General features: G+C 40.2%; 2 protein-coding genes across 3 annotated transcripts; both read right to left on the bottom strand.

The window, feature by feature from the left end:
- Window positions 1-371: 371 nt before the first annotated feature.
- Window positions 372-5,231, bottom strand: chmp7 (charged multivesicular body protein 7). 2 transcript variants are annotated; one of them, XM_008417503.3, is made up of 10 exons: window positions 4,679-5,231; window positions 4,358-4,529; window positions 3,740-3,925; window positions 3,166-3,299; window positions 2,408-2,456; window positions 2,204-2,323; window positions 2,013-2,111; window positions 1,862-1,919; window positions 931-1,152; window positions 372-848 (listed from the first exon to the last, which is right to left on the bottom strand). In XM_008417503.3, the coding sequence occupies exons 1-10, from the start codon at window positions 4,939-4,941 to the stop codon at window positions 793-795; spliced, it is 1,359 nt and encodes a 452-aa protein (XP_008415725.2). In that variant the 5' UTR covers window positions 4,942-5,231; the 3' UTR covers window positions 372-792. The 2 variants fall into 2 exon arrangements, with proteins under 2 accessions (XP_008415725.2, XP_008415726.2); XM_008417504.3 differs by having other exon boundaries at window positions 931-1,149; window positions 4,679-5,230.
- Window positions 5,232-7,093: 1,862 nt separating this feature from the next.
- Window positions 7,094-15,730, bottom strand: lgi3 (leucine-rich repeat LGI family, member 3). The gene is made up of 9 exons (XM_008417505.3): window positions 15,202-15,730; window positions 13,826-13,897; window positions 12,944-13,015; window positions 11,563-11,634; window positions 10,161-10,232; window positions 9,787-9,956; window positions 9,526-9,690; window positions 9,343-9,433; window positions 7,094-8,397 (listed from the first exon to the last, which is right to left on the bottom strand). The coding sequence occupies exons 1-9, from the start codon at window positions 15,405-15,407 to the stop codon at window positions 7,668-7,670; spliced, it is 1,650 nt and encodes a 549-aa protein (XP_008415727.1). The 5' UTR covers window positions 15,408-15,730; the 3' UTR covers window positions 7,094-7,667.
- Window positions 15,731-16,938: the final 1,208 nt, after the last annotated feature.

The following is a 16,938-nucleotide window of genomic DNA, read 5'->3' as shown; positions in this document are numbered from 1 at the left end:
TGCCTCTAAGATGAGGTAAGGGACAAATGTCACAAAAATATTCAGTATTTTGAATTTTGATTACAGATAGTGACACATCTGATGAGTTGCCATTTTGAACTGAGGACCGCCATTTGTGCTTCAGTAAGAATATAAACTGACAATTGAACATCATCTTTTTACATTAACATAACCCAAAACAGTGGATTTTATCTTGAAAAGAACAGAAATTGCCACGGCGCAGAGGAGTCACCTTAAAACTATTTTGTCAGACATTTTGAAACAATCAAATGATAAGAAGATTCACACTGTTGTCAGTGTTGCTAGGATGAGTGTAGTAGACCAACAGGGCTTTTTATCTTTAATTGATTTAATGCAAATAAACTTTAAGATGAGTGATTAAAATAAATTTTATTTTTTGACAAACATATTTGGTTAAACTCACTTTAGGCATTCTTTTCCATCCTTCCAGGTACATCTCAACAATAAACTTGTTTACGATAAATCATTTGGCATGTCTTTCTGTTACAGCTTCGTCTTTACACCTCAGAAGGCCACTTTCACACACTTTACACAACGGTCTATGACGAGCATCAATGTATAATCGATAAATACAGGACAAACCTTTTGTACGGTTCTCTTAACCGGTTTAAAAGCATTCCCGCTGGACCCAAAGAGTTATTCAAATTACGACAGCAAGCAAGTTGAAAAGTAGATCTGCATTATTTGTTCGAAAGTCCAGATAGGCATTCTTCCTCTGTACTTGTCTTTATTAAGTAAAGTGCTTGGTTTTGACTTGGAAGTCAATGAAAATCATTGAGCGGCCTCTGCTCTCCTCCCTGGTGAAGTCGCCTTCCTCTGTGGAGATCCTGAAAGCAAAGACAGTAGACCCACATGTTGTCTGGAACGTCCGAAAGACGGAAAGAACTGAAGGAATTTGAAGGTGCGCACCTGTTTCTGATAAGGTTAACCGATTCAGTTCCTCCTGTAGCGTATCAGCGGTAACATGCAAGTGGCCGCGGGGTACGTCGGGCAGAGAACTGAGGATCTGCTCACCGGTGGGACCCAGGCGGTTCGTTGGGACTGCAGGTAGACCTGACATGTTCACATCTGGCTCCGACTCATCCAGCAACGCTTTCAGCTCCTTCTCCAACTCGTCCATGTCTTCATCTACTGACAAAACGCATAATATGTCAATAAACTGATCACTCCTTATCAGACTTATTGAGTAGAAGTGTTGGGGGAATGATTGTAAAGCGTATGCTAGATCTATTTTTATTTTTTGCAAAAAGGCAGGTGTTAGAATTATAAGCACAAAACGCTAGAGGTCCAACAAATCCATTGTTCTTCAAATTCATGGAATTTCACAACTTGGTGGACTAATATATTCTGCAAGTTATGCTTAAAAATACACATAAGCAAAAAAATATTTATAAAAAAAGATTGCATTTATAATTGGAGAGGATCAGAAGTAAAAAACACACACAAAAAAACAAAGTCAGAACTAAAACAAATGGAACAGTCCGTTTAAAGAGACTATACATTTTTACTTTTAAGAAAATATTAACATACAATATGCTAAATTGAGGCACATTGACTCAGTAGAGTGCTATGTCATTACAAAGATAATATATGTTTTTCTGTTATTTTTCTTTTTTTTAATAACAAAACTGATCATGTTTTGATAATGATCATTGTTTTGTGTTGAAACATTGATCATTATTGGAGGTTTATTGGTGCTTAATTACGTATGTCATAGTAAATGGACTTTTGAGAGAAACATTTCTTTATATTTACATGTGCCATGATCCTATTATGCTAAAAATCAATAAAATAAATAATAAAAAAGAAAATTAAACCAAGTAGGAACAGAAGGACTTACCTGCAGCAGTTACACCACTGGAAATGGTTTGATTCACCTCATCTTGCGTGTCGCACAACTGTTAGTATGGAACAGAAGCCCATAAAAAAATGATATAAATCTAATAAATAATCTAAATATACAACTTCCTGTCTTATCAACGACTGCGTACCTCCTGGATCTGATCCACCAGGCTCTCGGCGCGCTCCACAGTCACATCTTTAAGCGACATCCTCAGAGCAGACACTCCAGCCTGGTAGGCCTGCATGACCTGCACACACACCAGAACACACTCTTTAACCAATAAAGGAAAACTTAGTTACAGAAGACATGTGGACGTCAAAGCGTTAAGGCGCTTCATACCATCTTATCGGTCTGTGACTGCGCTATTCGCTCCAGGATTCCCCTGATGGTCTCCAGCTTGGCGAACAAGCTGTCTGCTCTCTTCTCCACTCTCTTCCGGCCTCTCAAACACCTCAGCGCCTGGGAGACAGAAATTCAACTTAAACAAACGGCTGCTGTGATTTCGAAGGGCACATCTTAAAATAAGTGTCTGTTTATAATGACCTGTGTTTTCTTCCCGTCTCGCAGCAGAATTCTTGCTTCCTCTTTGCACCTAGAAATCAATTTTTAAGAGTGCAGTTAAGTAAAAAAAAAAAGTAAAGATAAATTACTAATGCACCAAACCTGCACACATATTGGTACCTGAAAGACGCACAGTAATACTTCAAAGCTATGAATTTATTACTGCGGTAAAGTAATCCTATAGTGAAAATGTTGAAACCCTCTCACCCCCCAAAAAAACAACCTTTGTTTGGCTGAAGATTAATCACTTAATTGTCAGAATCATTAATAAAATAATCAACTATTGACATTATGTTTAGTTGCAACACTAAAAAATACAGGAAGTACAAGAAAGACTGAGCTTTTTCCACAACAAACACTTCTGGTAAGTCTGTTGTAAAATGAACATGTGGAAAAACAAATTATGCCCAGTGTTAAGTCTGATGGTGGATCTGTGATGCTGTGAGACACTTTCCTTTGCAAAAGCCTCAGCAAAGTGCATGTTATCCTTAAGCCACATTAAAGTGCAAATATATTTGATTTAATTACTGGATTACAAAAACATATTCTCTAACGTGATTTGTTTTCTCAGGCCAGTTTAAAGGCTGTTCTTTTTCCCCCCCAGTATTTTTCCTTGTGAGATTATGCTAAACAAGCATCCAAATCTAACCCTCTGCATTTGGCTCTCTTGAATTAAAGTAATTTGCACTTCTTATACAAGAACTAGAAATCTAACAGGAATGTTCATGTCTAAGATTAACCTGTCAGCCTCCAGGCTCAGTTTCTGCACACGCTCTTCCAGAAGTTTCTCACTGCGCTGCAGCTGGTAGATCCCGATGTCTACGTCACCAAACGGAGACACACGATCCTGTCCCGGCTGGCAAAACTTCACAATCTGGAAAACAGAAGAAATCAGGTATGTCTTCATGTATCGTACAAAGCGCTTGTGTTGTATTCTAAAACTCATTAGTTGCCTTTGATTAGAGCTGCACAACATATGAAAAACAATGTTCTGTTACCGCATATTATGAAGAAGTGTTAGCTAATTATTGAATGCTACTCATTCAGATTGCTTATTTTTTATTATGTATCTGGTGTCACTTGTTGTAAAGAGCTCCTGAGGGTAAACAGTTCATTTTAAATCATTAAGAAACTGTAACTAATTGGTTTAGCAGAGTAACAATAAAACCTCTTTGTTCAGACAGAAACATTGACTATCTGTGTTCTGCTACTGACCTAAAACAGAAAGATAATAATCACATCACTGTGGTGGCTTTCTTGAACCATGTTTTCCTAACATCGTGCAGCCCCAACGGTGATTATATTCCGCTTTACCTTCTCTCCCTCGTGCAAGGAAACTATGACCTGCTTGTCCTTCTGCAGCTGCAGCAGAGCCATGCACAGGGTGCTTTCATCAGCGCAGATGTTGGAGGAGAAAGTGCACAGCTCTTGAAATGAGACGACGGAGCAGCTTGAAAAGTCACTGCTTCGGTAGACCTTTAGCAGTTCCGCGGCTTTCTCCTGAAAAAGAAGAAGAACGAAGTTGCATCACCACATCTTGCGCCGAAATTGGAAACCATCCAGTGCAGATGCATCTTAAAACAAATCCGACTGTGTAGTAGATGCAGTACCCTTATGAAAGTTTTCACAACCCTTTTTTTGAAAAAAAAAAAAAACAAACAAAAAAAACCTCAATTTTATTAGCGATTTATGCAAGAGATCAACACACGACAAAAATGTCATGCATTTGTATCTAGCACATTTACTCTGATAACCCAAATAAAATCCAATGGGAGATGGGGACTGACTACACATGCATGCCACACCTTTCAGAGTTCCACTTTCGGTTTGTGGTTGTAATGCATCAAATTAAGCAGAAGTTAAAGCGTTATGCAAAGGACTGCATCTTCTAGCTGAAATAAAACCTATGGAAACAACAAGGGCATGGCAAACCTTTACTAGCTCGATAACAACGAAAGACTCCTCCAGAGGAACTCTGTTGCTGCCCAGAAGCGTGGAGAAGGTCCACTTGAGTGGCTTCACCAGCAGCATCCCCACACTCCAGGAAACCCACCCACAGTCCACGCTGGCGGCGAACTCAGACTCTCTTTGGATCTTCCCACACCTGACCAAGAGGAACACACAGAGAGAGAGAGAGACAGAGAGAGAGAGAGAGAGACAGAGAGAGAGAGAGAGAGAGAGAGAGAGAGAGAGAGAGAGAGAGTTAACATGACTGACAATAATACTGACAAGCACCGACACGCCCACAGTTACCTGGCCATGGTCTGGATGACAGTCGAAAGGCCCAGCGGTGTTTTCTCTTTCCTTTGGAAGGTCTTATTGAGGTCCTGCAGGTTGACAATCACGGAGCCGCGCCGTCTGCAGCTCCGCATTATGAGAGCTGTCCAGAAGTCCATCTTACTGTCCCAGTCCGTGGTGTTCACATCCCGGTTCTCCTTGAACTCGGAGAACATAAAGTTCATCCGCTCGTCGTCGTTCCACTCAGGTGGCAGGCTCATTTCCGAAGTGGTAGACATTTTGTAAAGCCCACACTGAAAAGGTTCTGGTTCGTCACTGTAACTTGGTTGCGAGGATAGCTAGATTTAACACTGGCAACGGTGAACTCGAGAGGGAAGGCTAATATTAGTAGCTATTGCTAGATAGCATGTCGGTTCACACATCTTTTGACGAAGAAAATTACGGCTCCGGTGTATAAAATCAACTGTCAGAGTTTCACTTCGCCACGGTGTTGTAAACTCAAGCTAACGCGGAGCTAGCTTTTACATATCAACAAAAAATGATTGTGTGTGTTTATTATTCACACCAAGACGGGGAAGCGGCGGCTTTCCCTCTGCTCTTGACACCAGGCTACCGCCCACCCAGAGACGCGCTGTAGAGTAAAGAAAACGCACCCAGCATTTTGCTCAGGAACTTAACAGTTGCAACATTTATACGCATACAAGAGGAATAGTGACTGTAAACACAGAGGCCTGAAAACTGGAAGCATCGAGCTACCACCCCACCAAAAGAATAAGATGGAGCTACATATTATTATGTATTATTTCAGACTTAATAATATGAAAAGTTTATATTGTTTTTGTGACAGTTTACAATTTGAACAAGAGGTGTGTAGAAACTATAGTTATATTCACTTGAGAAACTGTTTGGAGAAGATGTTGCAAAGTCGTTTTCCTACACCATACGTTTAATTTTTTCTTACATAATGTTATTATGAGTTATCTCTACTATTTATTTCTGGATACTCTATCAACTGAGTAACTTCACCGAATGAAGAACAAACATCTTTTAGTCAAAAACGTACCAGACAGAGAGACACACCAGTTTATGTTTGAATAAAACATCTTGTTTGTACCCAAGATTCATTGTTCTAATATTGTTTTATGTCTTTTGTACCTATTGTGCCATTTGGAGGTCAAGAAGATACAGTGAAGATATTATTTTCAATTGGAAGTACTTTGCCCTGGTCTACAGAGGCGTTTTATAGTGAAAAAGAAAATTGGTGTTTCTGCTTGAATTTGTTATCCGGCCGGTAATTATCTTACTTATGTGTATTTATTTTGCACATTAATCTTTAAAATACCAGAAATTGCACATAATTGATATTTTTATCTACCTGATGAATTTTTTAAATATCAAAATTGATGTTCTGATCAATTACTCAATACTCAAATAACCTTAGTTTCTTGAACTGCTACTTTTTACTTTTACTTGAGTAATAATATGCTGAATCAGGGACCTTATAACTTGAGTACAGTTTCTGGGTATTTTCCCCATTCTACCACAACATGGCACTGTTTTCTTTTGATGCTATTCCATAACAAATATTCATTAATCAAATACAAATACTTTAGTAATTCAGAAATACTAAAGTAATACCAGAAGGCAATTGAATGTTCTTGTAACTCATACAATTTTCTTCAATGAATTGTACATATTAATGGCCATGGGCAGGATCGATCTCCTGTAGCATTCTGTATTAGAGCAGTCTGAAAGAGGCCTCTGACTGAAGGCACTGCCACGCAATTATTTGACCTTTTTTTCTAGAATTCAGTTGCATTATAAGCAACAGACCTAGGATTATTTATTTATTTAAATTATAATATTTTATCTTTCTAAAAGGCCCAAAAAGAATACCATTCCTATATACAAATTAAAATTAAAAACATAATTTAAATTCAAACATTGATCCCAAAGGGAAATTAAATGCGGTTGCAACTCATACTAATTCAAATTCTTCAGAGTTATATAGATAACTTCCTTCTTGCCCTGGATGATAACAGGAAAGATTTCGTGTGGCAGTTTGTGTTACAGTGAATTTGAAGAAGCTTCTGACTGAAAAGGGAGAAACAATCATTTCTACCATAACATGCAAAATACATTTTGAATTCTACATTATGTTACGATTATACCAAGAAACATTAAATGTATCTAACTTTTTTTTTTATTTGTGTTCTCATTATTGTATCTTACTAATCCTTGATCATGGCAGAACAAGTCCAGCTACAGTACAGACTGTCTCCTTACCCTCTGCACAAAATCTTAATCAGAACTGCTGCATTATGGGCTCCTCTCACTCTTTACGTGAAATTTTGGAACAGCAGCATTGAAGGCAGCAGTACAAACTATTAAAATGCCGAGTGGCTGCTAAGATTTTCCACTTTGCTGAAATTCTTACACCAATCTCATTTTATTGTGGACATTGCATTGGCATTACAATGAATGGTGACAACATGTTGATTTGATTTGAACAAGCATTTAGTCAAAAACAAATTTATGCTGATGATGTATATACATATGGGTATGAAACAAAGTGTTTTACGTGTTTTAGGGTTAGCTTGTTTTATACAGAGTGTCGTGCAAAAGGGTTTTTAGTTCACCATATAGAGTACAAAACATAGTTTTCCTCTCAGTTATTCAACTTCCAGTGTGATCTTTCAAACAATTCTGAAAATGTACATGCATGTTATTTAGATATTAGTTAAATACAACACAAAGAATAAAAACAATGATCTTGCCATCATTTCTTTAAATAGAACAGTGATTCAACAGTTGCACAACTCTAATGTTGACATAACTCAATTAGATTTTAAACAATAGTGCAAAAGATCATAAACAATCAGGCAATTAGTTGACTTACTCAAAACCTCTGAGGAAACAGCAGACTTTCAGTTACATGGCTTCGACATTTTTGCAGTCTTATTGGCACATTTTAAATTGAAGGTAGGTGAACACCTCCTGTTGCTTATTTGGCACTGAGATCCACCACCAGGTGCTGGTAGGCCAGGGTGTTGCCTTTGAAGCTGGCGGCCAGCAGAATATCCTTGTTGTCAACAGACACCAGGCTGAAGCCCCTCGGGGCCCTCATGTTGAGCTCCTGGAAGGGCTGGAAGCGCTGGGTGAGGTCGTCCCACAGGTACACTCTGGAGAAGGAGAAGTCACTGCCCAGGATGAGGTACTGGCGAGGCCCCACCGTGAAGGGATACACCGCCATCGACCCCCGAGAGGGCAGAGTCTGGATCTCCACAAAGCGCTGCCCCTCCCAGCGCAGGATCTTGGAGTCGCCAATGAAGCGCGTGAGGCAGAGGTAGAGGACTTTCCTCACCCAGAAGTGCTTGACCATCTGCACGTCCGCCAGCTCCGTGATTATGGAATGGAAAGCGAACTGCTTCTGGTTCCGGTTCCACTGGTAGACCACGGGCGGCTGAGAGGCGCTGGACAGGATGAGGTGAGGTTTCCCGCCAACGTCTATGAACTCCACGTGAGTGTCCCGGTGCCAGGGATGGAGGGACTGATGGGAGTAGAAGCCATTGCTGTTCCAGCGATAGATGCTGGTGGAGCCCGCCTTGGAGCTGTCTGCCACAACGAAGTACCACTCATCGTCCAGCAGGAAGGTGTCCACAAAGTTTGGTTTCCTCACCCGGTTGGTATCGATGTCTTGGATCTTTATAAAGCGCTGCGGTCCCTCTTCCCATCTGCGTTCACACAAAGGTTGTCAAGGTATTTCCCAAAATTCAGAGCTAATATTAGGTCTAATGGAAAAACAATGAGGCTGCACAGTGGTGCAATTGGTAGAGCCGTTGCCTTGCAGCAAGAAGGTTGTGGGTTCAATTCCCGGCCCTGGTCTTTCTGCATGGAGTTTGCATGTTCTCCCTGTGCATGCGTGGGTTTTCTCTGGGTACTCCGGTTTCCTCCCACAGTCCAAAAACATGACTGTCAGGTTGATTGGCCTCTCCAAATTGTCCCTAGGTGTGAGTGTGTGTGTGCATGGTTGTTTGTCCTGTTTGTCTCTGTGTTGCCCTGCGACAGACTGGTGACCTGTCCAGGGTGACCCCACCTCTCGCCCGGTACGTTAGCTGGAGATAGGCACCAGCAAACCTCTCGACCCCACTGAGGGACAAGGGTGTAAGAAAATGGATGGATGGATGGAAAAACAATTAATATCTGCTCCACTGTTTTTCCAAAGATATCAATATAACAGTTTTCACAAGAGGGCCTTTCTTCAAATTCTGCCTCAATCCATCCATTTACTATAGCTGCGTAATCCCTATGTGGTCATTGGACTGGGATCTATCCTCATCAGTCATTGGGTGAGAGGTGTGTATGCCAAGCTAACTCACACTAACACTGAGACAAAAGGGGGAAACAACAATACACACACTCACAAACCTTTAAATAGCTGACTTCTAGCAAAGAGTTTGAATTGAACTTGAACTTCTCGACAAATTTAATCACATTACAACCACAAACTTCAATTTATAGTACTGGAATTGAATGGAATAAACTTGTGCAAAGTAGATTAAAAAAAGTATACGTGATTTAACATTTTTTTAAAAAGGAAACCATTATATATTTGCCACTGAGCTGTTCCTTTCAGTTGCAGTCACTAGCTAAATATGAAGTTGAACTGCAGGCCTTACTTGTATATGTGAGATCCACCAAAAAGCTGAGCCACAACCATGTAAAGAGTGTTGTTTATCACAACAGGTTTGCAGTACACGGCTGAGCGAGCTGCAGGAGAAAGAGGGAAGCCGAAGGAATAAGGCTTTCATTATTTACAGAGTACAATGTATCGGTTTTTATTGTCACAACCAAAAACTTACAAGTGATGTTGTGAAACCTTCTGAAGATCATCTCCACATGATCCCATATGTACAGGGTACAGAATCCAGAGTCGGGCTGAGCAAAGGCCACAAACTGATCTCCACTGAACTCATAGGACTCCACTGACACAGAGTGGAAAGGGAAGGTTTCATACACAGCGAAGTCTGTTGGATGAGAAATCAGAGTGAGAACACCAATAAAACTACACCATGACCTTCAGCGAACTGATGCAGACAGATTGACTAAAAAAACAAAAAAACCTGCTGTGATGCAGTTGAAGTCTCGTGGAGTGAGATCTCGGATTCTGCGACCCTGAAACTCAAAGGGGCTGGCGCAGTAGATGGCCGGAACCGAAGTGTTGGTCTTCTCCATCCAGTCGACCAGCCACTTGATCTTACAGTCGCAGCGGAACGAGTTCCCACGCAGGTCTCTGAATCATAAAGATGAAAAAAAAAAACATATCTATATATCTTTTTAGATTTCAGACATAAATCATCTGAACAGCCCTTTTTTCAGTGATCGTCCTGACCTTCAACAGCTACTCATACACTCCAGCTGTAAAATGTTAAACTTCAGAGAAACTGAGCTACTGACCGTTCTGCTTAAAGAGTTCAGGATAACATGGCAAACTCACAAATCTGTGAGGATGTCCAGATGTTTGAAGAGATCTCTGGGCAGCTGCTGCAGGTTGTTGTTTGAGAGGGATCTGCAAAATGAGAGTTCTCCGTAATTTGGATCAACACTGATCATCTGTCGTGTTCAAATGCATAGGTATACATCAGAGATGCAAAGAAAATCAACTGGCAACAAGAAAATGAAAAGACTCTCAGCTAAGTGCTAACATGTTGCACAAACGACAACAGTCTTGGGTGTGGATGCTGTTACTGAAGGAGGAACGTCCTGAATTGGCTATTTTCACTATGAGCAAGGTGTGAAACATAAAGTTAGAGGAAGGGCAGAGAATTAAGAACATAGTATTTTCTATGAAGAGTCAAGGTATATCTGTGGTTTACTCTAAATGCAAGACAGAGCAAGACTTTCAGCAGACAACAAGAAGGCTGAGAATATTACATAAATTACCTCTTTTTATCTCTAAGAACCTTTCAGCCTGGATTTGGTTATGTTAGCAGTCTTTTGAAAATCTTAATATTAAGCAGAGGTTCTACATTTTCTGCTGGGAAAATACACTGATGTTTCTTAGTAATGTTAATCATGCTAACCTTCCTATTTGCTAAATGCTAACAAAAGATGCTAAAGATGGTTCAAATGTAAACTCTAAATCACTTAGTCTTTAAATTAGATGATTAAATCTTATTTCAAAGTAACTCCTTTCTGGTTGCTGACTCTCATGCAGGTCTCAGTGGAGAGTTTCACTCTCTCACTCTGCCCAGACAAATATCACTCTAAACGCGGAAAGTGGCTGTATGACACTGGAGCATTGTTTTTCACTGCCCTCCTTCTGAATAGTCATTCTAAACTCAGTCACAGTCTCTCTTTTGGTGTGCAGCTTTCCTCACCTATAGGAAATAAACATACATTGTACATACTATGCACATTGCCTTCGCTAAGTAATATAGTGTAATAATTTTCGCTTGATGGCTGTTTTGCACATGGAAAGTTTTAAGTTCTTTAACTTGAGATTGAGGTCAAAATGTTTTGTCATGTCTTAAATTTCTGATATCAACCTTGGCGGCGCTATCAGTCTTTTAACCCTGGTATGTGGAAATGGGGTCCAACCGACCCCACACACGTAAAACTTGTATCATTTGCCATAGTCCTCTACGTTTGCCTCAGTCCTCGCACGCACAAGGGTTAAACGTATCCATAAAGCATCAACTGTACCAAATGTACTGCTGTGACAGACAAAACTTTCTTAAATAGAGATAAATTACGAAACTTTGCAATATTCAAAGCTTTCAAAGAAACAATGATCAGAAATCGGTCACAAATATTTGGCCAGTGCATCTCTAAAGTAAATAGCTTAGGTTTAGACATTTCAAAGTAAAAGATTAGTCTCCACACCCTAAAATACTCACAGATGAGTGAGAGACTTGAGTCCTCTGAAGGTGTACTTGGACATGTCCTGGATGTCATTATTCTCAATGAATCTGTGATGGGAACAAATCAATCGCATTAAGATAACATTCTGTTGCAGAAAGTCACCCTTGTTGGCCAGGTGTTCAGTACAGCAAAAATCTGTCAGAAACAAGTAAAGGATTTCAGCTACATTGCTTCTGCTTTAAAAATCTGATTTAGAGTCAAATATTAATACTGAGTCTACTTTTGACAGATGAGAATCTCACTTCAAGTCTAAAATGACATACAAAGTCATTCAAGTTCTGCAAATGGATTGTCAGCATCACTCGATCCTGTCCTGTCCTTGCTTTGTCCATAAGGGCCAAACTCTCTGGAGGTGTCTGGAAATGACTCTATGACTTTATTAGCATCCTTAGCAGGCAGGACGTCGTGAGGATGAGGTCTGCAAGCTGGGCTGCAGTCAAGCCCACTCAGCCAGCAGCCTGCCCACTCCAAGCCATCAACTAACGACTTTCTAAAGCACATCAATTCACTGGATGGCATATTCAGCTTTTTTTTTTTCACACTGCAGAGGCTAAGTGCTAGCTGTCAGAGAAGGATTTATTTTTAATTTCACTTCTGGCTCTCTGCTTTTTAGCACTGCAGAGCTTCTCCGCTCAGATCTGACTGTGGATGTTAAATTTACCGTCCGTGGTAGAGATACAGCGATGAACTCTGCAGAAAATAAAAGCACTGCAGGACTCCACGGCAATAACACAAAATCGGTCTGTGCAACCTTATGTAACTTTCACAGTATAGATATGGTCTAAATATAGAGCAGAGTTGTTAACTAAAATACAACGCAAGAATGGCGTACACTGAAATTACTCTGCATTTTAGCTCAGGAACGCCTGGCCTTTGTTTGACCACTTCGGCCAGTAATAACGTTTGATCAAGATACCGCAATTTGCCAAGGTCAACCAGGAGAATTTACTGAATATATCCCTGGCGGTTTGCACATAAATGCCACTCTGGGCAAGCACCCAAGTAATTACAATACAGTAAATTAGCTGAGTGTTTGGAGCTGGATGAAATATAGTGTGGGTCCATAAAAAGTAAGTCTATCTATTCAGCAGCAAACATGGAGTACCAGCTTCAATGTTTGGAAGCAATTAAAAAAGGAAAATGCCAAGCCACCACAACTGACGGTGAAGTCATACCTCTGTAAACTGCCCCTATTTCTGATGCCACCCTGGGAAACCACCCATATAGTCAATATAAAATATATTAAGTATAAAGGAAATGTAATGTCGCTATTAATGCTTCATATTTGAAAGTCGACAGTGATAGTCGGACATTTGCTAACGATGAAAAACACTATGCAGTCAGTGACAAACTCACAAGTACTGCAGGTGAGACAGGCCAGCAAAAGCGTCGTCGGCAATCATGGTGAAGGTGTTGGAGTTCAAGAGCCTGTTGAAAGTAGAACATCCAATAAAATTTACTGCACTTTTTAAAAGTATTCGGAACCCTTGAGCTTTTTAACATTGTCACAATCTGACTGCAAAACATTTTATCTTATGTAACAGACCAACATAAAGTAGTGTACAAATTTATAACTGTGTACAAATATGAAGTGGAAAACAGATTAAGGTTAATCAAATTAGATGGGGAGTGACTGCAAACCAAGTTGATTCTCTGTTGTAGTACAAATGTTTGTAAAAATAATAATAATAATGTTACTTTTCCAAGTTCATTTGTAAAAAACAAATGAAGAAAAACTTTGAAAGAGCTGAAAATCATGCATCATTCTCTTCTTAACTATCCATCATGCTGGTCTATGATTTTAAATGATAATAGAATCCATTTAAGTTTGGACTTGTAAAACGACACAAAGTGGAAAAAGCATGACTAATTTTTGATGCATTCAGGATCTCCCACAAACACACAGATCTGCACGCCGCCGCATATAAACACACACTCCTGATTGCATCTGAGGAGACAAGCGCGCCTTTGTGTGGCGAAGCTGCTCTGAAGGGAGTCAGTCATTGGCAAAGACACTGATACTGAGCCACTTTACCCTTATTACTGCTATGTCACCACTGCTTTCAATAAGCATTCATCTGGAGTAGAGTGGCTCAAGTCGCCTCATTGTTGCTGCTCAACAACATCGTGTCTGTCTCGACGCATACCTGTGACACGAAGGCGCTTTTGAACAACAGGCCTGGTTAAACTGATTGTGTGGTGTCTGTTTGTGTGACGGTGTCGTGTTCTGCGGCTCACAGGAACTGCAGCAGGTGAAGGTGCGAGAAAGCGCCCTCTGGGATCGTCGTGAAGGCTGCGTTCACCATCGTCCTGTTCAGACAGAAAACCGTCATCAGATCCCATCCAGATGGGCTTTAGGTGAGCAATAATAAAACATCACAGCAGGAATATAATAGGGGGAAACATCTTCCTCTCACTGGCAGCCCAGTCATTTTCATTCCATCTAAGGCAGGAGTCTACATTTTTGCCCCCAGTCCCGTTAAATAACTTGACATAATGTAATGTTTGTTACTGGCTTTACAACTGGTGACTGTTTTTATGTTTTCATGATGTGAAGTACTTTGAACTGCATTGATGCTGGAATGTGCTGTACGAGCACATTCCAGCACTTGATTAAACTTGATTGATTGATTAAATAAAACTGATTTAGAGCCACTAATGTTACCTGATCTTAAAAACAGAAAAACTTGTGCCTCTTGGCAAATATTTAATATAGGAAATTAGTTGTCATTATTCCACAAAACACCATTAAGCTTATATTTTTAAGTTTTGAAATAAAGAAAAACATAATACTTTTGCTAAAAGAAACTGGATGCATTTATAGACTGTTGGTTGTCGTGGAAAATTATGAAAAAAAAAGAAGCAATTTCCTTCCAACCAGATGACAAGAAAAAATGTTCTAAAAATGCCTTTTAATGTTATTAGTAAGTATTAGTTACATTTAAAAAAAAAAAAGTTATTAGGAGCCATTGTCCAGGGTCCAATGAGCCACTCATAGGACTCCAGAGCCGCAGGTTACAGACCCCTGATCTACAGCCTCAACTTGGAAAACCTGCCAGTGTAAATTTCAAAGCAACTTTTCCAAAGTAGGACGCACTTTTCCCATCACCACTTTCTCCCCTGTTATTAAACCAGGACATCCTCGGCCTGCGCTGTTCCATCCAATCCACAGGTGTTTGAGGCTAAGATGCCCCACATCCCTATCAGCAAAACTGTGCGTCTTCATCATTTTTGCGTTTTAATTCGCTGAAAGCGTCTCTGTGCGCTCTCTGAGACTGGATCTCTCAGAGGAAATAAGTCTCCTGCAGGGAGCGTGGGAATCTATTGTTAGTATTCCTCTCTGGATCGTTCTCCCTCATCTATATTTGGAACATTAAAGGGAAAAAAAATCATCTTTTTTTTTTTTACTTTTTTTTTATGACAATTGTTATTATCACGGTTTTGCTGGCAAACACTCTACAGCGTGAGAGTCAGCTTTGTGCACTTTATGTGTCATCAAAACATAACCGAGACGTCCACGCATCATTACAAAACTGTGGGTGACATCAGTGATGTAGCCTTCTGTACCAGCCTACATGCTGCCGAGGCTGGTCGTTAAAGGATTGTGGACTCACAGAGAGATGATTCCAGGGGGGAAGCTCTTGGGGATGGCCTTGGTGTCCACGCAGAAGGCGCTGTCTTTGGTGCAGGAGCAGGTCGGAGGGCAGCGAGGCACCTTCGGGGCTTTCTTGGTGTACGATTCCCCCGGCAGGCAGAGGCACAGACACACCACCGACATGAACATCAGCCTCAGCCATCTCGAGCCGAGCTCCGGCAGCATCCCGGCGCTGGGAAAACGAGGCTGGGTGTGTGAGCTTCTTGAAGTCGGTGGAGAGGCGACACACACGCGCACACACACAGAGCCTTCCTAGCTGTCTGCCTGCCTGTCTGTGTGCAGTTCTGTGAAAACTGAGCGCAGAGAGACGGTGTGAGAGGGAGAGGAGGAGATGGAGGAGGAGGAGAGGAGGAGGAAGGGTACTTTTGTATCTCTTCGGTGGGTGTGGGTGCTCTGCAGCTTCCCCTGGTTTTGCTTCTGCATCACTGCCACAGTGCACTCTGACAGGGTGATGAGCCAGGCTGCTCTCTCTCCTCACCAGGACCTGAACGTAATCAATTATTCACTTTTACACATGCAGAAAGAGGGTGCAAACCTCAGAGATTCTGCACCTCTGTGCACATCTTGATTGAAACCTAAGGCTGCAGAGGAAATAAATGTGCGGCGTGTCATGTGCTCACTGTGTGGGAGTGTTGGCATTTTCTCAAATGTTGACTGTGGTCCATTTGAAGGGATCCATGCTCTTACTTTGATGATTAATTAAGGTACCTTTAACCTGTCATGGGCCCTAAGTTATGGAACGACTTGCCTTTGCAGGTCAGAGAGGCCCCTTCACTGTCCACTTTTAAAGCTCGTCTTAAAACCCATCTATTTTACTTAGCTTTCAACTCCAGCGGGATCTAGTTTTAAATTGTATGTTTGTTTGTTTTTAAACTGTAAGAGTTTAGTTTTTTTAGTTTTTATGTTTTTATTATTGTTGTGTTGTGTTTTACTGTACAGCACTTTGTACCAGCTGTGGTTGTTTTAAAGTGCTTTATAAATAAAGTTGGATTGGAATATAATTTTAATTTTTTATTTTTTTAATATAAATCTTGAAATTCTACAGTATTTTTATTTTATTATCAATAATTAATGTGTACATTTAAGTTGTATTTCTTTGGTCAAATTTGAAAAAGAGTCAGACCACTCTTTTTTTCCCATATCATTTTGAAAATAATGGCCTAAAAGGGATTTTATTTATTTTTGCCAAAAGTGATTTTATTTATTTTTTCCCCTTAAATTATCTTTTTGGCAAAAAAAAAAAGGAAAAAAAAGACACTGGTCATTATTTTAGGATGATATTTTGCTTCTTAGCAGCCAAATTTCAGGAGACCTGGAAGTGTCTTCATCTCTGCTGCCTGCACTGTTTTGACTTAAAAACAGTTGTTGTTTTTTTTACATATATTTTATTGTAATACATTTCTTTACTCTTTTTTTCTTGATTTTGTGGTTGTGGCATTATCTTTTCTAACTGATTCAGAAGAGTAGCGCTCGTTTACAACTACTCCAGTTCTGACCAGCATTCTTACATCAGGATGTTCCTTTAGCAATTCACTAGGGTACATTACTTCATATTAGTGAAGTATTGTATTTTGTTTTTACTACTTTATCAGTTGTGAGGTTTTAGCTACACTTTATTAATGTAGCTGTTAAAATGTTACGATGATAAAGGGCTAAACATGCAGCCTAGAGCTCGCATTTGTAGATTCAACACAAT

The sequence above is a fragment of the Poecilia reticulata genome, chromosome 9 (assembly GCF_904066995.2).
Source record: "Poecilia reticulata chromosome 9, P_reticulata-male-v2, whole genome shotgun sequence".
Lineage (NCBI taxonomy): Eukaryota > Metazoa > Chordata > Actinopteri > Cyprinodontiformes > Poeciliidae > Poecilia > Poecilia reticulata.
The sequence above is the reverse complement of the archived record's forward strand: the minus strand, read 5'-3'. Positions and strand labels throughout refer to the sequence as shown.

Excerpts from the sequence above, each read along its gene's own strand:
- lgi3 (XM_008417505.3), bottom strand. The coding sequence starts at position 15,407 with ATGCTGCCGGAGCTCGGCTCGAGATGGCTGAGGCTGATGTTCATGTCG. Across the intron at positions 13,016-13,825 it reads CTTCACCTGCTGCAGTTCCT|GCTCTTGAACTCCAACACCT; the intron begins GTGAGCCGCAGA and ends TACTTTCAACAG. Across the intron at positions 9,957-10,160 it reads CTGGACATCCTCACAGATTT|AGACCTGCGTGGGAACTCGT; the intron begins GTGAGTTTGCCA and ends TTTATGATTCAG.
- chmp7 (XM_008417503.3), bottom strand. The coding sequence starts at position 4,941 with ATGTCTACCACTTCGGAAATGAGCCTGCCACCTGAGTGGAACGACGAC. Across the intron at positions 3,300-3,739 it reads CCTTGCACGAGGGAGAGAAG|ATTGTGAAGTTTTGCCAGCC; the intron begins GTAAAGCGGAAT and ends TCTGTTTTCCAG. Across the intron at positions 1,153-1,861 it reads CAGTGGTGTAACTGCTGCAG|TAGATGAAGACATGGACGAG; the intron begins GTAAGTCCTTCT and ends GCGTTTTGTCAG.